Source organism: Lissotriton helveticus, chromosome 9 (assembly GCF_964261635.1).
Source record: "Lissotriton helveticus chromosome 9, aLisHel1.1, whole genome shotgun sequence".
NCBI lineage: Eukaryota > Metazoa > Chordata > Amphibia > Caudata > Salamandridae > Lissotriton > Lissotriton helveticus.
The window spans coordinates 974,293,721-974,318,411 of record NC_136070.1 but is presented as its reverse complement, the minus strand read 5'-3'; the positions used below and the strand labels follow the sequence as shown (position 1 = coordinate 974,318,411).

The 24,691-nt window shown below is 46.0% G+C and overlaps 1 protein-coding gene across 1 annotated transcript in view; it reads right to left on the bottom strand.

The window, feature by feature from the left end:
* Positions 1-7,360: 7,360 nt before the first annotated feature.
* LOC144783339 (maestro heat-like repeat-containing protein family member 1) overlaps positions 7,361-24,691 on the bottom strand; it is a 136,016-nt gene continuing 118,685 nt past the window's right edge. The window contains exons 19-21 of the mRNA XM_078662364.1: positions 13,819-13,902; positions 13,078-13,149; positions 7,361-7,962 (exon numbers count right to left, since the gene is read on the bottom strand). Of these exons, the coding sequence (XP_078518490.1) occupies positions 13,084-13,149; positions 13,819-13,902 (150 nt within the window). The 3' untranslated portion in view covers positions 7,361-7,962; positions 13,078-13,083. The remainder of the gene's footprint in view (positions 7,963-13,077; positions 13,150-13,818; positions 13,903-24,691) is intronic.

Below are 24,691 nucleotides of genomic sequence, written 5' to 3'. Positions count from 1 at the left end.
CCTGTGAGTGGTACTGTGACCTAAGAGGAACTTGGCAGCATTTCCAGCAACCCCAGATGATTTTTTTTTTGCTCTCTAATAGTGCTGCTCTCTACTGAAGATGAGCTCAACCCAGAAACACGGATCTAGAGATATACAGCAATGTCTGCACCAACTTTGGTGAAAAACTCCAGCTAATTTTGAAGTAAGTTTGAACTGTGTACTGCATTTACTAGGATGCAATGGGGCAAACTGTGCTGGGACTGTGAGGCAGTGTGCTCCCAACCCCCTTTCTGTTTAAAAGGCTCCCTTGAGCCAGCAAGCTGATGAGCTTTGGAGCTGCACCTGTGTGCCTGTGAGTGATACTGTGACCTAAGAGGAACTTGGCAGCATTTCCAGCAACCCCAGATGATTTTTTTGCTCTCTAATACTGCTGCTGTCTACTGAAGACAGGCTCAACCCAGAAACACGTGTCTAGAGATATACAGCAATGTCTGCACCAACGTTGGTGAAAAACCCCAGCTAATTTTGAAGCAAGTTTGAACTGTGTACTGCATTTACCAGGATGCAATGGGGCAAACTGTGCTGTGACTGTGAGGCAGTGTGGTCCCAACACCCTTTCTGTTTAAAAGGCTCCCTTGAGCCAGCAAGCTGACGAGCTTTCCCGATGCACCTGTGTGCCTGTGAGTGGTACTGTGACCTAAGAGGAACTTGGCAGCCTTTCCAGCAACCCCAGATGATTTTCTTTTGTTGCTCTCTAATACTGCTGCTCTCTACTGAAGACGGGCTCAACCCAGAAACACGTGTCTAGAGATATACAGCAATGTCTGCGCCAACTTTGGTGAAACACTCCAGCTAATTTTGAAGTAAGTTTGAACTGTGTACTACATTTACAAGGATGCAATGGGGCAAACTGTGCTGGTACTGGGAGGCAGTGTGCTCCCAACCCCCTTTCTGAAGCTGCGTATCCAGCCCGGGGTATTTCGGACCACTCGCCTTTGCTGGTCTGGCTGGGAGGAAGGCCGCGACCACAGACAGGGGGCTGGAGACTGACACAATGGGACCTACAAAACCACACGATCTTACAGGGCATCCAGGCCGATACAAAGGTATACTTTGCCGAAAATCTAGGCTCTGTGCAGTCAGGGGTGACCTTATGGGAAGCCTACAAAACGGTCCTTCGAGATAAGGCACAGAATAGGGACTCCTGGGAGAAACGGAAAGCCCAGGAGGAGTTGTGCGCACTGGAAACTAAAATTTTAGGCCTTGGACGACAGCACTTGATTGACAGAGAACCGCAGCAACAGTATAGGGACCTGGCCACCAATAAGGCAAAGGCACAGGCACTTGCAACCCTGCACAGGTTATACGACGTCGGGGACAAATCTGGGAAGCTCCTGGCTTGGCTGAGTCTCAGAGAGAGAGAGACGCACGATGGGTAGAGGGAGTGACTGATAGGCAGGGACGATTGCAGAGGGGAGACCCCCAGATAGCCCAGGCGTTTGCCTCCTATTTTCTGGATTTTTATGCGGCTCGGGGCCTGGGAGATACTGGTGACATAGCGGCCTACCTGGCTGAGATCCACACCGCAGTCTTAACTGAGGAAGACAAAGAAACCCTTGAGGCCGATATCACGGCCATGGAAATAAGGGAAGCGATAACTAGGCTCCGGCCAGGGAAGGGAAGGCTCCAGGCCCAAATGGGCTTCCAGCGGAATTCTTTAAGAAAGGAGCTGACCTTTTAATTCCCCACCTTCTGGTGATGTATGGAGAAGCAGCCCAAGACTGTGAGCTCCCGCCAGACCTGAGAATGGCCACAATTGTACTGATATATAAACAGGGCAGGCCTCCAGAAGCCTGTGAGTAGTATAGACCGATCTCTCCTCAATGTGGAGGCCAAGCTGCTGGCTACGGTTCTGGCCCTCCGCTTACGCCAGGTGATCTCCGGATTGGTGCACCAGGACCAGACGAGGTTCCTACCGGATAGGGCGACAAGGCAAAACCTCTGACTGATCCATAACTGGCTTATGGAGGTACAACACAGGAAAGACCCACATATGTTCCTCTCCCTAGATGCCGATAAGGTGTTTGATGCGGTCCACTGGCCCTTTTTGGAAGCAATATTGATCACGTTCGGTGTCGTCCCCAATTTTCGAAGATGGGTAGGTCTATTGTACACGGATCCTAGGGCCCGGGTACAAATCAATGGTGTAATGTCGGAAGATTTCCCCGTTCGGAGGGGGATTCGCCAGTACTGCCCCCTTTCCCCGCTACTGTTCGCCCTCACAGTCAAAATAGTGGCATGTGATATCCGTCAAGCAGAGGGGGTGCACGGCTTCCGAATCACACAGGCGGACCTCCATGAGGAGAACATTTTGTTATATGTAGACGATATCTTCCTACACGTGACACAGCCGACGATTACGATTCCGACGCTGTTTGAACTTCTAGACAAATATGGCTCCCTCTCAGGTTACAAGATAAACTGGCACAAATCAGATTCTATATAGCCCACGCCCGAAGAAGATTGGCCCCCACTACCGGGAGCCCTACAGGTCACCTAGTCTGGATTTAAATACCTGGGGGTCCACCTGGCAACCGACAAACAAGTTTCCTATCAAAAGAACATACTTAGGGTAAGTAAGAACTTTGCAGAAGACGCCCTCTGATGGAAGTCCCTACCTCTGACGATCTGAGGCCGAGCGGCAAAGTTCAAAATGATTACACTACCATGATTTCTGTATGCCCCTCTGAATGAATATTTTCCCCTACCCCACCAGACAATTCACACAATTCATGCCGAACTGCGCGCCCTCATATGGCTAGGGAAGCAACCTAGAATAGCCCTAACTACACTCCGATGAACTCAATACAATGGGGGGATCTCCCTGCCGGATATAGAGACCTATTACTGGGCGGAGCATCTTGCACCAATAAATGAATGGCTACATGCACCGGCAGACACCCAACCTATAGGCTAGAGAGGGCCTCCATGACACACCGCACCAGTTTGCACTATTTATACGGGGGAACTGGGAGGCGACGGCTGCTACCGGCCACACAGATTACCTTAGATGTATGGGCCCGACGAAGATGATGGGATGGACACACAAACCGACCAAGCCGACACCGATCTGGACCTGTACGTGGCTGAAAGAGCTGCACAAACTTACCGGTGGGACACCATAAGGATTTCAACGCTCGGAGACCTAGTGGTAAAAGGAGAGCTTAAGACGTATGACTCCTTAAGATGCATGACTCCCTAAGGGCGGAATATGGGCTGACCCCAGCGCAGTTCTTCAAATATGCGCGTTTGCGTCATGCCTGGAAGGTGGAGGTAGCGTTAACATCTCCACTACCGGAGTATGCCGCCATGGAGGGTCGACTATTACAAGAACAAGTCCCCAATAAACTTGTATACTTGACTTATAAAACGCTGAACAATAATGCACCGGACGGGTTAGGGAAACTGAGGACAATCTGGGAGCGGGACGTGGGCGACATGGACACCGTAGACTGGGAGGCGGCCCTGATGCACCACAGGGAGGTAGCGATCAAAACCCGACTTTGTCTCATCCAATACAAAATACTGCACAGGGTCTATTATGACAGGGTTAGAATGGACCGCATAGGCAGGGCTAGTGACCCTTGCTGCTTGAGATGCGGACTCCCCCAGGGTACATTTTTCCAAACCCTGTGGGAGCTCTGCATCATAACCACTTATTGGACACGTATCTTGGGTAAGCTGAGTAAGATTTTGGAGGTGACGTTACCGATGGACCCTAAGTTTGTGTTACTGGGAATAACCATGGAGATAGGTCTGACTCGCCCGCACCTGATCTTTGCCTTGCTGGCGCTAGTAGTGGCAAAGAGAGATTTAGCACGAGCATGGGGAGCACAATTACCTCCAAAGGTGGGAGATTGACGGAGGGGAATGGACATGTACATGGCGGCAGAAAGAGTGACATATAAAGCTATGGGCTGCCCCCAAAAGTTTCATAAGGTTTGGGGGAAATGGAGGAAGTACCATGGATTTGATGTGGGATTGGGGATTGATTGAAAAGCTTCTGGGCACATAGGCTAGGATGTTTGCTGTGGTCCACGGCTTGTGGTGCATGACACTGGGACCTAAGGGACCCCCCCTTGAAGGATGCCACATGTAGGGACTTGGTGTTTGATGGGCTAGGAATGGACAATGTTGAATTGCTGTATGCAATACCACTGAAATGGATGAGGGGCGGAGGGGCGGGGAGGTGCTTTATGTGGTGGAAAATTACCTGTGATGTGCCAATTATGAGTAAGTTGATTCAAAATGCCAATAAAAAAAGTTTAAAAAAAGAACACCACGTTCTGCCCCCCTTTCACTTGCCCGTACTGCCTGTATCTGCTGAAGTAGAGGACACTACTTCTCACACATCGCAGCAGAGACCTGGAATAGCCTCTCCACATACCTCCGGACAATCACCTCACTTTCAGAATTTCAAATGGCTCTCAAGACCTGGCTGGTCGAATAAGCCTGTGGGGCCTGCAGGCCCATGAATACTCTATCAGGTGATTAGCCATGCTTTATAAATCCTGATTGATTGTTCGATTGACCATTTCCCTGACAAGCCTTGGTCTGCTCAACTTCTCTACCCTGAGGGCCTAGTGTTAAAAGGGTATACTTGTTGCTCATTTTTTGGTTCATCTGTAAGCTTAGCCACAGGACGCCATTGGTAAAAGGCTCTCATTGTTATAAATTAAGATCAGTAACAATTTTCTGTCTTGGGCCGCCTAAAAATGATACAACTTGTCTTAAAGGCTACCTAAGAGACATCTCATTTTGCCCTGTAAGTTATAGTCAGTGGATTAATCGGGGTAGGAGTAACAAGTATAGTGGGCCTGCTGCAGTCTCAGTTCATGTAATACATATTGTCTCAGCTGTCAGTAAACTTGTATAATCTCTTGTAGAATGTCTTTGCCGACCAATAATTACTGTTGGTCTCTTGGTAGGTGAGAGGTGTATTCTACTAATGCTGGGCATTGCTGACAGGTAACATTAATGGACTCGCCCACCCTGGCTCCATGACATGTGGTAACCCTCCTTGATTTCACTTAATATGCTCTGAATATGTTAAGAGAAGCTCTTTGCATTGGTAATTTGGGCAGGTATAATAGCAAGTATTTTTTTTTCATCATGTGTTATCATCGGCTGCAGCTACAGCTACCCATTAATAATAGATTTAACGAGTGAACATGTCCCTGGAATGAATATGACTTCTTCTTCTGTCAGTAGTAACTCTATTCCCTGCCAAGTAGGCTGTAACCACAGGATGCACTTTCTGGGGAATATTTACTTCATCAGTCACGATTTAGTAACATTGAGGTTTCTTTTATATCTGTTACACTTAACAAACCCTGATGGATAAGGGTGACAAATCCAAAAACAACAGTTGATGGAGAGAATGCAGAACAATGTCATACATTCATAACAGTACAGAGATCTGGGCCTAAATCCATCGTTTTTTTGCTCACTGTGCCATTCCAGTTCACACATAGCCATATGCAAATCAGTCTTGACCCTGTGCCCCATGGGAACAGTCCAGCCCAAACTGCCAAGCCAGGTCCTCCATGGACTGGAAAGAAGCATCCTAGGACCGGTTTCGGCCTTTCAGCCCTCATCAGCCAGGATAGCTTGATTCCAGTGGCATGGAGAGCACGGAACTCACGTCTGAGCATACCCGTTTCACTCGGGGGTGACAAATGCAAAAACAACAGTTGATGGACAGAATGCAGAACAATGTCATACATTCACCCCAGTACAGAGATCAGGGCATAAGTGCATCGTTTTTTTTTTTTTTCACCATGCCATTCCAGTTTGAACCCAGCCATATGCAAATCAGTTTTGACCCTGTGCCCCATGGGAACAGTCCAGCTCGAACTGCCAAGCCAGGTCCTCCCTGGACTGGAAACAAGCATCCTAGGACCGGTTTCGGACTTTCAGCCACTAGAATCAAGCTATCCTACTTAGGCCTTAAAGACTTGTACCCCAAAAGGCAGTTGGTATGGGACTTTAGTGAGGCACTATCCCCAATAATATGAGTTTTCATACCTCAAGTAAAGATGAAGTAACGCGGTGCATCGCAAGGAAAGAAATCCGTTCTAGAGAGTGCTGAATTCAGTCTGCCATAAAAAGCACCAAACCCTCATCCTGCACATTTAATTCTATCCCTCCCACTTTTACAAAACAACAAGCAAATTCTCTCTCCCAAAGGACATTTTGAGACAGACAGCAACTGGGGGTTGTTTACTAATTACCTTGTCTCTGACCAATGCCAGAGAAGCCATATGACCCTCAGTTACATCTCTGCCTTCTTCTTAGAATGAGTCAAGAGTAGAAAAAGTCATTTGAGGTCAATTTTTAAAACAATTGTCCCAAGAAAGATGTATGTGCCCATTACCCTGCTCAAGGATACTGCCTAACAATTCAAAGAGTGAGATTATTTTTGTCCATTGAAACACCCTTAATTGTGATGAGGGTTGAAAATAGTTGAAGACCATTAATAAATGTAATCAACATTGATTGTTTTTATGGTCATTTGTGTAAATGTGATTTCCTAGGTTCTTCATGGCTTTTTAATTGCTGGCATAAGCGTTTACATAAACAAGGGGCAAATTAGTAGGCCTGGGCGGAGTTCACGAGGTCATAAAAAACTCCACTGTGTTCCGCTGAACTCTGCATGCGGCGGAGTGAGTTAAGTCATGCTACAGATGTTTCGTACTGGGATTATTACAGCACACATGGCACCACCTGCAGCACAAGAGGGTACAGCTTCCTTCTGCCCCTTGAGCTGATGTTCTACTTGAGTGGCAGCTTTCTCAACGCAAGTGGCAGGCTTCTCAATGTGAGCGGTAATCACCTGCTGTGACCGCCCGTGTTGAGAAATCTCCCCGGGAGATAGTCTAGCAGTGGATTTTCCTAGCTTGCTCTTGCCAAATTAGAGTGGCAACCCACCCGAGAGGAAAATCTCAGTTCCATGCTACTACACAGAGTTGTTTCGAAACTCTGCACTCTGTGCGGAGAGCAGAGTGGGGAAAACTCTGCAAACCCCGCGAGTGGAGCAGTTTACCCCCCAGGCTAATGAAACGAATTCTTTATTTCATATTGCTTCCCCTGCACAGGACTGACCCAAGTGAATTAATAGACAAAGATCAGTGGGTCCCTGTGTTTCAAACTTTTGAATGTGATTGAAGAAACATGTTTAATCCAAATCTTAAATTCTGCATAGAAAAACCTTGCTGAGAGTGATTTTCAATGAGTGAATAATAGTGATGCAATGGGCCCCACACCTACTTAGTTTTGAAACTCGATCTTGAAGGATTACTGTGTAGCCAAGAATATATGAGAGTTCTCATTAAAGGCAAGAGTGATTTATTTAAAAAATATATATATATTTACTGCAAAGGGCCCTAAAAATAGATTACATACAAACAATGTACAATGTTTATATTCAGTGGGTCTGGGAAACAACATTCGCAATACAAATATATTTCAAAGAGTCCGATCCACATTACAAATAGTAGGCAATTTAAAATTCATCATGGCTGTACAATAACTATTTACAACTGCTTAATATTGCTCAGGTTGTGATGAACCAACGTGTCCAGACTGATATCAGTTAATTATTTGATGTAGGAGCCCGAGACCGGAGAAAGCAAAACTTCGTTGTCATTCAAGGTGATCCTCAACCGTACTCCTGAGATAGGGTCATCATCCTTCACCAAATCACAAAAGTCGAATCTTCGTGTTTCTCTATGGCTAGTGAAGCTTTACTGTTCAATGATTTCTAATGGTTCTCTGCATGTCCTCTGGTGGGATATGGTGTTTCAGCTCTGAGTGCTTATCAGACAGGGAGATGGTGAGGGATCCTCAATAAATGCTATCGGTGATATCAGCCACAGTGGTCCGAAACAAAGGTCAAAGCGATGGCACTTAGGCAGGTACCTGGAATTTGAAAGGTACATGGTCAGATAGGTCAAGTAGGCAATTGTCCATCCTTACAGTGCGGTATAGAGAGGGGGGGTTTGTACCCAATTGAAGTCGCTGGGACCTGGGTTATATGAGGTAATGAGAGAGGGGGGTCCCAGTGAGAATGAGCTAATAGATAAAAGATAAACACAAATAATAATACACTTAATGAATCTACAATGTTTTAATCACAAAGTAGATGAAGCCAAGATATAGTATCAAACAATTTGTCAATTTATAAATCTCCATTGGTTGGATAGTGCCCAAGAACAAGGGTTAAGTGATAGGTGAGGATAGTGCAAGTAGGGAAAGTGACATATAAATTAGAACAGGATCTGATACATTTGCATATGTATTGAAATGCTCAAGAGACAATCAATCAAGACAATCACTCAGAACGCATGCCCCACATAGTACAAATTATGTAACATTGTTAAATAGGGCCTGGAGAGCAGGAAAGTGTTGTCGACGTTTCGACCCTCAGAAGAAGCAGGACTTATTGAACCCTTGCAATGGGGTCTTCATCAGGACAGGTATTGGGACTAGCAACCTATTAATGTCAAAAATAGAGGAGTGTAAATTAATGACCCCAGTGTGGAGCATGGACAATCATTGAGACAATTTAGTTATTTGGCACACATTGAAAAGAAGAGAGCATACCAAGTAATTCGGGGCTCATCATCTTATCATCACATAGGGAAAAACCTCCATGAAGACGGAATTGATCTAGATAAAGTAAACATATAGGGCAAACGTATTTAATACTAATTTGATAGACAAGGAAAGGCTGCATCATCAATGCTGGATGTGCACCACATGAGACTTACATCTGAGTGAATTCAAAAACGGGGCAGGCGTCAAGGCGTAGGTCAGGAGCAGCCCGGGGACGTTGGGCAATGGATTCCACGAATCAATCTAAAACAGTAGGGAGACTACATCAGGGAAAAGCGTACTCGGGGCTAGGAGAAGAGTCTTATGACTGGTAGCGAGGCTTACCGTAATCCTAGGTGTGATATACGGTTGTCCCCATAAGTGCGACAGACATCTCAATGAATTCACAAGGGGGGGGGGCGGGCGCGCGTGAGGTGTAGGTCAGGAGCAGCCCGGGGACGCTGGGCAGAGGATTGCACAAATCAATCTAAAGAATAAGGAGACTACATCAGGGAAGGACGAACCCAAGATTAGGTTAAAAGTATTGTGGCTGGTTCTGAGACCATAGCTTACCGTAATTCTGGGTAGGTAATATTGTCGTCCCCATTAGTGCGCGAGCGCTGTGAATGAATCAATGGTCACCCGCTAAGGAGAATCAAGGACAAGTAATCAATACCAGCACGGGCAGAGTCATTTAGCAGTTGTACAGTTGCAATGCGGAAAAACCGACAGAGCAGCCGTGAGACATACCGAGTGAGGAGTCGGGTCCGGCGTCTTCACAGTAAGCTGGAGGCTGACCGGCGCGTTTCCTGTTAAAGTCGTTACCGTGGTAATCCGATCAGGTGACCAAGAAATGCGGTCGATATGGTAGAAAGACTCATCAGCAAATGTGCTGCGTGGCTAGAGCTGGGGATAGGATTCCATTAATACTCACAGCTGTGGGGTGATTAAAATAAGTCAATGCTAAACTGAAAAATTATTAAGACATTGTTATATTGTGATGACAAGGGAATTTGTCAAAGGTCTACAAGCAGCTGGGAATGCGAGGCTTATTTAAATAATATCGTCAGTCGGAAGGGCATCCCATTAATTATTGAGACGAGGTGTAGGTGTAGGTCAGCCAACAGTATATACATGTATTCCATTAAATCGTGGATATATGCAGCCCAAGGATGATACTTCATGCTGCTATGAAATTGGAAGGTGTACCTGTTGGCCCTTCCGACTGACGATATTATTTAAATAAGCCTCGCATTCCCAGCTGCTTGTAGACCTTTGACAAATTCCCTTGTCATCACAATATAACAATGTCTTAATAATTTTTCAGTTTAGCATTGACTTATTTTAATCACCCCACAGCTGTGAGTATTTATGGAATCCTATCCCCAGCTCTAGCCACGCAGCACATTTGCTGCTGAGTCTTTCTACCATATCGACCGCATTTCTTGGTCACCTGATCGGATTACCACGGTAACGACTTTAACAGGAAACGCGCCGGTCAGCCTCCAGCTTACTGTGAAGACGCCGGACCCGACTCCTCACTCGATATGTCTCACGGCTGCTCTGTCGGTTTTTCCGCATTGCAACTGTACAACTGCTAAATGACTCTGCCAGTGCTGGTATTGATTACTTGTCCTTGATTCTCCTTAGCGGGTGACCATTGATTCATTCACAGCGCTTGCTCTACCCAGAATTACGGTAAGCTATGGTCTCAGAACCAGCCACAATACTTTTAACCTAATCTTGGGTTCGTCCTTCCCTGATGTAGTCTCCTTATTCTTTAGATTGATTTGTGCAATCCTCTGCCCAGCGTCCCCGGGCTGCTCCTGACCTACACCTCGACGCGCGCGCGCCCCCCCCCCCTTTGGGAATTCATTGAGATGTCTGTCGCACTTATGGGGACAACCGTATATCACACCTAGGATTACGGTAAGCCTCGCTACCAGTCATAAGACTCTTCTCCTAGCCCCGAGTATGCTTTTCCCTGATGTAGTCTTCCTACTGTTTTAGATTGATTCGTGGAATCCATTGCCCAACGTCCCCGGGCTGCTCCTGACCTACTCCTCGACGCCTGCCCCGTTTTTGAATTCACTCAGATGTAAGTCTCATGTGGTGCACATCCAGCATTGATGATGCAGCCTTTCCTTGTCTATCAAATTAGTATTAAATACGTTTGCCCTATATGTTTACTTTATCTAGATCAATTCCGTCTTCATGGAGGTTTTTCCCTATGTGATGATAAGATGATGAGCCCCGAATTACTTGGTTTGCTCTCTTCTTTTCAATGTGTGCCAAATAACTAAATTGTCTCAATGATTGTCCATGCTCCACACTGGGGTCATTAATTTACACTCCTCTATTTTTGACATTAATAGGTTGCTAGTCCCAATACCCGTCCTGATGAAGACCCCATTGCAAGGGTTCAATAAGTCCTGCTTCTTCTGAGGGTCGAAACGTCGACAACACTTTCCTGCTCTCCAGCCCCCATTTAACAATGTTAAATAATTTGTACTATGTGGGGCATGCGTTTTGAGTGATTGTCTTGATTTATTGTCTCTTGAGCATTTCAATACATATGCAAATGTATCAGATCCTGTTCTGATTTTTATGTCACTTTCCCTACTTGCACTATCCTCACCTATCACTTAACCCTTGTTCTTGGGCACTATCCAACCAATGGAGATTTATAAATTGACAAATTGTTTGATACTATATCTTGGCTTCATCTACTTTGTGATTAAAACATTGTAGATTCATTAAGTGTATTATTATTTGTGTTTATCTTTTATCTATTAGCTCATTCTCACTGGGACCCCCCTCTCTCATCCTTACAGTGCAGCAAGCAATTGAGGCACCATGAGCTCTTAAGATATATTTTGGCTTGTTTCCAACTTTGGCTTGCAAAGAATTTGAATACATTTAACCAAGGTGAAGGGGATTCAGCACTGAAAAGATTGTGCCTCTTCAAATATGACAAGAGGTAAGTTAGTTCATAAAAATGTGCTGCCTTCAAATATTGTACTCCCGCAGCTGCTTCTTGCTCTATTCAGTGTCACACCCTCTACTACACAGTATATACTCTACAGAATTGAAGACTCTGTGAAGTCCCTAAACAGGCAGTAGGTGTTTTGTAATCAGATGAATTATTTTTAACAATGTGATCTCGACCTGATAAATGCCAGTCTTAGACTCAAGGGGGCAGATACCCATGCTTACTCATAGCCCCCTCTTGCATCTGAACTAGATTTTCAGAATTATTATGCTCTTATTTTGAAATCACAAAGCATCCATACTGGGATTTCAGCCAAGCTCTTGGTGGCTGTATTTTCAGATGATACATCTATGAATTCATAAAAACAAAAAGGGCCTGGTTCACAAAGGTAAAGGTCCACTGTCTTTCTCTTCTAAAAGGTTTTGCACTCAATCTTTCCCAACATAGACATATTTCTTTGATGACAACTGCTTTGGACAACCCTACCCCAGAATCACTCCTTCTCCAGCACCAATGGGATGTGATCCCTCAGTCTCGCCATGTCCATTGTTGGTTACATATTTCTCTACATATTTCTCTAACTTGAAAACCTATGTATTTCGTTCCTTTTCAACACACCCAATTGGAATGTAATTTAAAACATTAATCAAAGGCCTTCTGTCAGAAGTGCTTCTGGAATTATGAGACTATGAAGGGCCAATTGTACTCTTGTACAAGAATATTATGGCACACTAATGCCATGGACAAAATATCGAGGGACAAAATATTGAATGGTAAATGCAAAGAGGGGCAGATATATTTACCATTCCTAACTCCACATAAATGAAGACATATGTATATATATTTTTGGTACACATATGTGGAATTAGGTACAGAAAATCTGTTCACATTTACCTTTTAATATTTTGGCGCGCTTTTTTGTCAGTTATATTAGTGTCCGACAATATCAATGTTCAGGAGGCACATTTGGAAGGCTATATTATGGGACACAGTGAAAATTATGCAGCATAATTTATTACATTCTGTGAGAATACTATTCTGCTATTTTATCACACATTAATGCTGTTCTCCCAAAAAGCTTTGCCTCTCGTATCCCAGTATAGCACGTGGGTGAGGTAATTTGGTGAGTAGTTAATGTTTGCCGTGGCGCAGCACCATGTGTTATTTTTGATTATTCTAAACTATCAATACATTTATTTGTGGAAATCTGTAATCTATGTAGCATAGAGTGGATTATTTGGTAAGTACAGCAAACCCAAAATTGTATGGAAGAAGCGCCTGGCTACCCTCATGGGTGTCAAGCAGCACTGTACATATCCACCTTGCATTTACATTATATTCCAGTGACCCCATTGATTAGTGATGGTTTGTTGTGTGATCCTTTCAATCTGATAGTACTCACACTCTCACTGACATTGACAGAAAAAACAAAAGCATCAAAATCTTACCTCACCCTACTTAGAAAGTATGTAGTCGCACAACTTGAGAGTGTTTTTCATACTTTTGATCATGTCCTCGAGCTGGTAGATAGAGAGAATGGAAACGAGAAGGCTATTTAGATGTGACAACATGCATAACAGATGACTTATTTTTCAAAAAAATTGTAAACTGTGGGCATTGCCAGTAACTAGTTTATCCCAGGGAATAGGAGATTGTGTTCTCTGTTGCTCATTGCCAATGCAGCTGAATCCTTTTCCTGGTTTAGAAGTGAGGATAGAAAAAGCTAAATTTGCTCCTACGGTGAAAGGGAATTTTCGATCCCATAGTTCCTTGCTCGTCCACAAATACGATCAACCCCTGTGTGCTTTGTTCTCTTCTCTCACAGAAGAGGTTAATCTTGTAGTCAGAAGGGTGATTGTTTTAATTAATTCATGTTTCCAGCAAGAGATAGTTTCCACCTTTATCCGTTTACACTGTGCACTAAAACCAGCGTTGAAGTTACGAAATCCGTTCTAGCTCTCTAAGGGTACCACTGGATGAGAGACTGAGTGAGTTACTACACCATTCACTCCTTGGTAATATTGTATTGAATTCCTTTTGTTTCTGAGAATGGAGTACAGTTTCCATGGGCAGTTATTTCTTTGGTATCTTGTGTATTTACTTTATTTTGTGTAGATAGAATGGAAGCGACAACGTTTCAGAGAGAGGGCACATGAACTTGCTGGTATAGAACTTTAAAGAAGACTCACATATTTCTCAGCTGCAATGGTGGGCATGTCGAAGGCATCCCTGTGTTCCGGTGGTGTTACTTCTTCAAGCAGAATAGATGGATCCTGAAAATATAATTAAAATATCAGCATTACCAAGACCGTTGTCAACACATCTAGACTCTCATGCGTCTCACAGAGACAGAAGTCACAAAAGGCTGCACACCTCAAGAAACTAAAAAACTAAGGAAAACATTTGTACAAGAGATAGCACACTATGTTCGATTCCTATTGGGCATTTCATGGCCTTAGTACCTTGTGTTCATCCCCTTTAAAAGCAGAACTATTACTTTTGCGAGTAATGGATCAAAGATGCAGAAACAGTGAATAATGGTAAGCTGACAGTGTACAAGTGTGCTGCTACCAGAAGTGGTTACTCTGCTCTTGACCCAAGAAATTGTTTATGTCTCTTTCTAAACAATACAGTATCTACGTTATCTGATGAATACCATCCTGGCTCCCAAAGTTCTCGCCTACTATTGACAAATCACTCACCTCGACTACATTGCAAAGAGCATCAAGAAAGAAATTACTGGGAGGAGTTGCCAAGTAGTGTAAGATGGAGGCTACATTTTACGCGAGCTTCGTGCCAGTTCCGAGAATCCTGCTGAATCCGACCCTTAGGCTACCTTATTCAGCCGTAAGTACTGGTGCGGTGGCCCATATACTAACCACCTTTGGTCCACCGGAGCCCATCCAGGGAGCCTGGGATGAGAGACAATTTTGGCGATCGACAGCCTGGGAGTTCGTACGACCTGCCTGGAGACGTGTCTGGTGACAAACATCACCTGAAGCTGTGAAATCACAATGGTGAACCTCCCTGTGCATTGACTCCTGGGTCGTGCAAGGGAGAGAAGACAGCCAAGTGGCCGGGTGTGGCACGAAGCCGCTTTCACTTCCAAGAGGTGGCTGGAAACAGCAGAACAGGTACCTTAGAGTGGAGGAGCCGGACTGGGCGCCACACGTGGCCAGGGCTGCAACTGCAGACTGGGCGAGCCGACTATGGAGCAACCTTTTCTCTGATGCAAACATCCATGTTGTGGCCCCTACTCTTGTACCCTTTGTCCTACCCAAGTCCATGCAGGTAGCCAGGGATAAGAGAAAAGCATTAGGCAAACAACGACATGTCGGAAGACTGGACTGCTGCCAACGTACCCATCCTGGAGCTGCAATCCCACAGCGGCGATCCATCTTTACCTCCGTATTGACTCTTGGGGCACAAAGGAAACAGCCACATGAGAGGGGAGTGGTAGGGGCCGCTTTTCATGTTTAGGCAGCCACATCGGATTGTGACAGCCAAATTGGTGGGCCAGAGTAGAGGAGATTGGATAGGCAGCATGAGCATCCAGGACTTAGATTACAGCCCAGGTGGGCCGGGACCCACACAAGATGTCTCGCCCCAAAGGTAGGAGACTGGGTACATGGCTTCAACCTCAGGAGGTGATCCCCCTCTGGGAGCCCAGAAGCCCTGGGAGACTGCTACAGCCAATGGGGGGCAGTTATGGTCACACAAGCCCAGCCTTACTCCACGCCTGATCACCGTGGCGTCTCAGGAGGACATCTGGAGAGAGGAGGGGAGAGGGAGTGCCCCAGCACTGGGCCAGTAAGACATGGCCTCACAGAAACAAGCGAGGGCAGATGTCCCTTGCATTGTGTGTAAGGAGGACCCTCCCAGCTGGTAGACCTGCCAGATGGCGTGGGGGACCAGCACCCAGAGAAATTCCTCACAGAATAGTTCAGAACCAGGGTCCCGGATTGTGAGCTATCCCCCTACTTCGTTCTGGAAAGGGCACACAGAGCGCTGGCCCCATGCCCTCTGCCGATGACACAGCCTAGAGCCATTATCATTAGGGTACTGAACTTTTTAGGCAGAGACTCTATCCCATGGCAGGCATGCCAACATCCAGACGTCCTTTGCACCGACTCCAAGTTTATGTTCTTCCCCAATTACACAGTTAAGTGCAGCTCCTTCGTAAATGTTTCTTATAGGTTAAGTGGAAAGTCAGGGCTATGTACATTGAATGTGCTGATGTACCCTGCCAAACTAAAAGTTATGTATCAGTAGGGAACCATTTTTATTTTAAAGCCCGTAAGAGACCTGGATCTAAGCGTCGGAGATTAAATAACTGCCCATATCAACAAAGGAGCCAATGACATCTCGGGAGACTGAAGGGTGTCAACCATCCCACTCTAGGCTGAAATGCAGCAGACTGATAGGAGGCAAAATCTGGTTATAACAGGAGGATAAACATAGGGCATTCTCCTCATAGAGCTCTGGTGAGTACCAGGGAGGGGACCCTACTAGTGGATGATGAGATATTATTCAGCGGCATAGAGGAGGGGTTTAGTCCCCTTCCTTTCTTTCCTCCATGTAGAGCTACAAGTGTTTTCTCATTCACGGAGGGATAAGAGACACATTGCCTCTGGGGAGAGGGGCTGGCCCGAGGCAAACAACTACCCACAACACAACATTATTGTGGGTACTTTATTTTGATTTAGTATTATATTGTATTGTATGTTGTTTCTATTGGGGTTGATTTTTTAGAGGTGAAAAATGCTTCCACTTAGAGATGTTGAGTAGAGGGTTGTTGGGGGGAGAGTTGGGTACTTTAGGGTTGATTTGGTCACAATACTACGTCTCATGCAAGACAGATTGCGGACCCCAGTCAAAAGGGCGCAATGACCTGCCAAGACCTCTTGCAACAGCACCATACACTACAAGCAATTGTCTTGGAATTTCAGTGGGTTGCTGGATAAAATAGAATGCACAACAATCCTTCGAAAGTGCCACAATCTGGTCCCAGTGGTTCCATTGTTGCAAGAGACACATTTTCTTCGGAATAGGGGGTTCCTTTTGGGACACTATGGGCCAGATGTAGGTCGCCAAATACCGGTCGGTAACGGCCGATTTCGGACGTTACCGACCGGTCTTTGGCTTTTGAGATGTAGGTGGGTCTGAATTTACAGAATCGGTATATTTACCGATTCGGTAAATTTACCACTTCGGTATTTTACCGAATCGGTAAATATACTGATTCTGTAAATCCATATGTAGGTGACACTCCTAAGAGTGCCACAGGCCCTTAAGAGTCGGTATTTTACCACCCAATCCTATTGGGTGGTAAAATACCGAATTCAGGTGTGCATGCACATCTGTGCATGCACACCTGTGCCATGTGACACACAGACATGCCCTTAGGGCATGTATGTGTGCCACATGGCACACATGCCTGTACCTTGGGTGCTAGAGGGTGTCAAAGTGACACCCCCTGCACCCTTGCAGGATTCGGTATTTAGCGAATCTGTAAATACCGAATCGGTATTTCACATTGATTCCTATGGGCTTCAAGGCCCATAGGAATCAATGTGAAATACCAAATCGGTATTTACGGATTCGGTAAATACCGACTCTTACAGAATCGGTAATTTTTTACCTACATCTGCCTCCTTCCTATTTACCGACTCTTAAACACCGATTCGGTATGAGTCGGTATTTAGGAGTCGGTAAATAGAAATTACCTACATCTGGCCCTAAGTCTTTAATCATGCAGGGTTCACCAGGGGTTCCAGAGGAGTTACTTTTCCCCTGATGGTCATGGACACTATCTGATATGCCATAGATAGATATGTGGTGATTACGGGCTTCCTGTTTGGCATTCCATTGGCAGTAGTGTCTGTGTATATTCCACCGACCCTGCAGGCGACCACGATGAAAAATCTGATGACAGTTATCACCTTGGGCCTGGATGAGGAGCTTATCGTAGGGGGGATTTCAATGATGTCATGTACCTACAACTTGATTTGAAAAGAGGGGCTAAACCATTGCACCATAGGTGGAGTCCCTGCGGCTTTGTAATCCTTGGAGAGCAAAGAAGAAGTCAGCATGTGAGTTCACATACTATTCCCACTCCCATAGGTCACATTCAAGACTAGACTACTTCTTCCTCCCAGCTGCTGGACTCTGATAGTCGTCAGGAGCTACAATTCATGCAGGGGTACTGTTGGGCCAATCACCGATTTAATTCACTATGGGACTGGGGAGGTGTAGGTCTAACATGCACTGGAGCCTTTTTAGGTTGGGTGGCTGAAGGATGTTAGGTTTTAAGAACACATGAAGAAAAAGATAGAACTCTACTTAAGAGCAAGCTCCACAACAGAAGTCTCCCTAATCACATTGTGGGAGGCAATGAAAGCAGTTCTTTGGGGGTTAATAGTGGCAGACTCGCCATTCAGGTAGCAGAGACCGAATTGCCACATCACTGGAGCGAGTGGCAAAGGGCTCCCATTGATCTTAAACCACTTCTGCTCAGGAGACCTTGCGCTCTTTCACTTTTTAATCAGCTAAATTCGCCTTTTAGTCACACAGTGCTCACCTTGTCTATCACCCCCTTCCCCTGTCCACCACTGACGTAGTCAGATTGTTGTGGAGGGAAGGCGGGACCGGAAGTGATTACAGCTTCCCCTCGCTTGCGGCGCAGGTTAGCAGGCTAGTTATTCTGCCCACCCATAGTACAAGAACTGAGCATTCACACGCGCCGGCAGACTCGTCATTCAGGTAACAGAGACCGAATTGCCACATCGCTGGAGCGAGTGGCAAAGGGCTCCCATTGATTTTAAACCACTTCTGCTCAGCAGACCTTGCTCTCTTTCACTTTTTAATCAGCTAAATTCGTCTTTTAGTCACACAGCGCTCACCTTGTCAAACACCCCCTTCCCCGGTCCACCACTGACATAGTCAGATTTGTTGTGTAGTGAAGGCGGGACCGGAAGTGATTACAACTTCCTCTCGCTTGCGGCGCAGGTTAGCAGGCTAGTTGGTCTACCCTGTTTTACCATAAAAGAACGATGCCATTCTGTTCGCGCAGCGGACCTGCGCAGCGGGCGGGCCGAAGGCGCGCCAAAGGCAAGCCCGTCTGTGCCCGTCCGCGCCAGAACTGGCCCAGGGCCAGGAATAGCTGCCCCCTCCATCAGCCCCCTAGAATTTATACTCAGGAGACACTACTACAACTCAGGCAGCTCACAAATACACCATGCCTCCACTCATTTTCCCTGGAGGAACGACAAAGCAACTACACTCACTGCTCCTACACTCTATCACTATCTCCAAAGATAATCTCACCCCCCATCGAGCACCCAATCAGCATGGCCCTGCTGAACTGCAGGTCCCTACCCAAAGGCTCCTTGGAAATCAATATGCTTCTCCAAGACACAGAGCTAGATGTTCTGTTTCTGACAGAAACTTGTCTATCCCCAAGCTCAGAGCCAGACATCGTTCAAGCCCTCCCCCCAGGATACCTCACCCAACGCCTCAACAGAATTACTTGGAAAGGCGGTGGAATCGCAATCATTCACAAAAGTCACCTCTCCTGCCGCATACTAGACAGCCTGATTCTTGATTGTGAAAATGTTCTTTTTATCATCCAACTCTCCCCTTTAAAATCACTTTCGGGCATTCTCCTGTACCGCCCACCAGGAGTACATGTAGCTCCCTGATGGAAGCCATCATCTCTCGTGCCTGCTCCTCTTCCAACTTTACATTACTGGGAGATCCAAACCTCCACTTTGATGACCCTTCGGACAAAGTGGCAGGGGACCTAACACTTGACCTGGTTTCCTACCACCTTCTCATGAAAAGCCACCAAGCCACACATGTAAAAGGCCATTTACTAGACCCCATCTTCTCAAACATCACCGAATTAAAAACGAGTAAGCCCCTCCCCATCCCCTGGTCAGACCACTTCCTATTATCATTCCACTGGCAAACCAACTCCGAACCTGTTCACGGGCCTCCACCTCGCTTCCCAGAATGCCCATGGTCAGAATTAGTCCCTGAGGACTGGAGACGCGAACTCGAAATCACCACCCCATCATTCGAACCAGACCCAGTCTTAGCAGACGAGCAATTCTCCACTTGGATAGAAAACTCATTAGATCAAGTACTGCCAAGAAAAATCTTACCTAAAAAAAATGAAACCTTCAAATCCCCTTGGTTCACCCCAGAACTCCGCGACTTGAAAAAACAATGCAAAAAACTTAAACGCATATTCAGGAGGGACTGGGCCAATAACAAAAAAATAGAATACCAAGCAGCCATCAGGTCCTACAAAGCTAAACTAAAAACAACCCAGGCCGCCTTCTATAAAGAACAAATCCAAGCCTCCGCCAACTCCTCTAGAGAAACATTTTGTATCGTCAAAAAACTGCTGAAAGTTTCAGATCCACCCCCGTCACCCACCCCTCGGGTCGCAGATGCAACGAACTGGCAGAGTTTTTGCCACAAAAATTCTAAATATCCTAAAAACACTCCCCGTCCCCGACTACTCACCAGATTACCTCTCCCCAGCCCCCGCAATTAACACCCCCCTCTTTGACTCCTTCTCTCTCCTGATAAGCGAGATGCTCCCCCATATTTTAAACTCAATCAAAAGTGGCTCCCCACTCGACCCAGCACCTTTCAACATCCTGAAACTCATGACACCAACCATCACCCCCTCCATCACTAACTTAACACCTCCCTAGAACTGGGCACCGTCCCTCTCAATTGGAAAAGGTCTACAGTTAGAGCACTGTAAAAGAAATCCCATCTGGACCCTCTAGAGCTGGGCAACTACCGGCCCATATCCTTACTGCCTGAAATCAGCAAGGTGGCAGAGAAATTCGTTAACCTACAGCTCTCCGCCTTCCTCGAATCCAACAGACTCCTACACCGCTCACAGACAGGCTTCCGGCCTGGCCAGGGAACAGACACCGCCCTGATGGCAATGGTGGAAGAGGCACGAATGGTCCTGGACGCAGGTATCTGCAGCAGTGATCCTCCTAGACCTAAGCGCTGCCTTCAACACGGTGGACCACTCTATACTTGTCCATCGTCTAAGCAGAATAGGAGTCACAGGTTCACCAATATCCTGGTTCAAATCTTTTCTAGAAGATAGAACTTTTCAGGTCGCCGAAGGCAACATTAGATCCAGAGCTGTGCCACTCCAATACGGGGGTGCCTCAGATCCCTAAGTCCTACACTTTTCAAGGTGTATAAGTCCCCTCTGGAGGAAATTATAGCCCCTTTCGGCATCAACGTGGCCACGTATGCCGTCGACACCCAACTCATGGTCTCTCTAAATCAGACGGACCACTGCCAGTAAAATCTATGCTCCTGTCTCAAAGAAATCTCCAGATTGATGAGCAAATCTCTCCTGAAACTAAACGGAGACAAATCAGAGATCCTTGTGCTAGGCAATCAATCTAAACTCACCACAAAACTTTTGTGGCCATCGTGCATGGGACCAGTTCCCGCTCCAAAAAAAGAAATAAAAAGCCTGGGTGTCTGGCTGGACCAGGACCTCAATTTTCAAACACAAGCTAGGAATACCGCGGGAACCTGCTTTGGTCTCCTACGCACCACATGTAAAATCCTTCCCCTTTTACCCCCCCACTCCAGAAAACTCCTAATTCAGGGTCTCATCCTGTCCAGACTGGATTATGGAAACGCCCTATATCTTGGCGCCCCGAAATCGGTCATAAACAAACTTCAACTTGTCCAGAACTCTGCAGCTAGGCTGCTAACAGGCACAAAAAAACGATGCTCTGCTAAGCCTGCCCTAAGCTCCCTACACTGGCTCCCAATCCATGAGAGGATCAATTTCAAATCTCTCTGTATTACACATAAAATTCTACAGGACAAGGGCCCGCCAATCTTGAGATCCCTGATCAAACCATACAAAGCCAACAGGAAGCTAAGATCCGACCACCTATTTCTGGCAAACGTTTCCAGAATCAAGAAAGCGCGGTCAGGAGAATGCCTATTCTCATACAATGCCTCCAAGCTCTAGAATACCCTTCCCCTCAACATTCGCAGGGAAACCAACCTACAAAAATTCCGTAAGCTCCTAAAAACCTGGCTGTTCTCTTAGGTCTCTTCTGTTCCCGAGCTAATTCCTCGAGTCCAGCACAGGGACACCCCCGGGTAGCTACGCGCTTTACAAAATCCACTTCCAATTCCAATTCCATACCCTGTGGGAGGAGAAAGAAAAGTACAGCACTGGAAAGGCAGATTGGTGAATTAGAATATCGCCTGAACCAAATGAGAGATCATGACACATTTTGTAGTCTAAAGGCTACTAAGGAGGCCCTTAAAAAGAAACTGATGACTCATGCCAGGGCACCAGTGTCTGATTTTTAAAAACCGAGAGTACGAATTTGAGGCAAGACAGGATAATTGCTAAACAGGCTTGCAGCCAACTCTGGAAGACAGGTTTGTCCCATAGACATGGGGCCTGACAGTGAGGTGACCCATTACAAATCACACATTACTATCAGGCACTTTACCAATCAAAGCCGCCGGGAGGGTTGGAGCAACAACACCTCTTAGCTGCAAACCTCGTCATGCCGAGGCTCTCCAGCAGTGAGAGGGTGAATTTGGATGCTCAACTGTCTAAGGAGGAGTCATATGCAGCCTTGTAGGAGATGCAATCTGAGAAGGTACCTGGTTCAAATGGATTCCATATGCAATTCTTGGAAAGGTTTGCATCAACACTACTCTCACTTCCTCACGAAGGTTGAAGCTGCAGAGACAGCTTTGCTACTTCCTTATGATATCTGGAGTGCCTCAGTGAGAGCCCTCCCCAAACCATAGAGCCACCTACAGACTGCGCGTCTTACAGACTGATCTCCCTAATAAATATTTAAGTCAAAATAGTTGCAAAGGCCTCAGCAACCAGGCTACTGAAAAAGGTGAGACCCCTAGCGCATTGCGATTAAAATGGCTTTATGCCAGTCAGAAGCACAAGGCCTTGTCTTAGGAGGCTAAATATGTACTTGGACCACATACATTCTGTATCTGACCACACAACCATGATGCAACTTGACTCTGAGAAGGCCTTTGGCCCATTTGAATTGTCTTTCCTCCACAATATCTTAAAAAATATTAATTCTGGTCCTAGATTCCTTTAGTATGTGAGGCTGTTATACATTATGCAATGGGCTAGGGTCAGAGTGAACAGGATTTACTCACAGCAGTTCCAGATAGACAGAGGTCTGCTGTCTCCTCTCCTGCTCACTCTTGCAGCGGAACCACATGCCAAATAGATTGGCGGGACAGGCAGGTGTAGAGCTTGAGGTATGGCGGAAAATTAGAGGGCTGCATCTCTTTGTATGCAGACAATGTCCTCCTGTATATCCAGTGCCTAAACGAATCCATCCTAAAGCTAATTTATATTCTAAAAATCTGCAAAGAAGTGTCAGGCCTGAGGGTGAACTGGGGGAATCAGCCATAAACCTTATGGTGGGTTCTCCTCCAGATTTGCTTCCAGACTCCCCGGCAAGCTGGAGTTTTTAAATACTTGGTGTTAGACTTGTCAGTCTTATGGTGGTCTTACCTCAATCTTTTTGGCTGCACATTTTGCTGAATCTTTTGTTGGCCATAGGACTTTGAGCACTTTACCACTGCTAATTAGTGCTAAAGGGCATGTGCTTCTTCCCTAAACATGTGTGCAATTGGTGAATACTTAATTGACCTATTTAATTTACTTGTAAGTCCCTTGTAAGGTGGTATACCATATACCCAGCCTCTGTAAATGTACTGCCGCTAGTGTGCTGCAGCCATGATTGTCCCACCAACAGAAGAAGCCTGTCTAACCCATCTCGGCCTGCCACTGCAGTGCCTTTGTGGGCAGTTTACTGCCACTTCGACTTGGCATTTAAAACTAATTTCCAAGCCTTAAACTTCCATTTTATTGCATATAAGTCACCCCTAAGGTAGTCCTTAGGTAGGCTTAGGGCAGGGTGGTATGTAAGCGAAAGGTTGGACATTTACTTTATAGTTTGCATGTCCTGGTAGTGACAAACAGCATATTTCATTTTTCGCTACAGTGAGGCCTACCCCTCTCATAGATTAGCTTCAGGAATTCCTTAATATACTTTTTAAGCTATAATTCCTGATCAGAGAGGAGTAGCTGATTCCTGTTTCATATGTTTGGAATGGTAGTGATGTTTAATTTACCATTACTATTTTAGAAATTCCACTTTTAGAAAGTGGACATTTCTCTGCACTTACTGCTTTGTGTTCCTGACAGCCCGTCTCTAATGCATGTCTGGGGTGGCGGACAGCTATACATTGTGCATTCCCTCTAGACAGCCACAAAACAGGAAGGATAGGTGGGTTTGAGTACCCATCTACATACATCTGCATTCTGATGGCCTTGCCTGGGCTGGATGGAATGGAGAGGTTAAGACTTCACTTGAATAGGTAGTATCCTGTCCCCACACAAAGGACTGATTACCCCCCACAGATAGCCTGGCAGACAGGTCTGGCCTGTAAGGGGAACATGTGCATTTAAGAGAGCTGCCTTGAAGTCATCCCACGCCACACCAAAGGCCCTTTTGGGTATAAGTACTGGGTTTCTGACCCCCCCCCCCACCCCCCCCAAAAAAATTAGACACTTATGGATCTTGAACTTGAATCTTTGTTATAAGGACTGTTGTGCTGTTTAAATAACTAATCTTTGGACTGCAGGCTTGGAAGGTTTGCTTTTCTCTTGTGTTTCCCTGCTGTCTGCTTCTCTTTGACTCTGCAGAAGGAGAGCTTGACTCTACCTTCCCTACAAGTGATCTCCAAGGCTTGCCTCCTCTTGCTTGAGACTCAGCGATATCAAAGTTTCTACCCCTACTCCTGTGCCTGAACTCACTGGATGTGACCCAGATACTTGCTGCACCGAATTTGATGCATCTTCTGTCTGTGTATATCAGAACGGGTGCATCGGTCCGGTTGCGCAAGTAAAATGAGCACATCACATTGGAACCAGCACTTTGCCTTCAGAGATCGATGCACAGACAGAGTACACCGCAACTGCTGCTTGCTGAG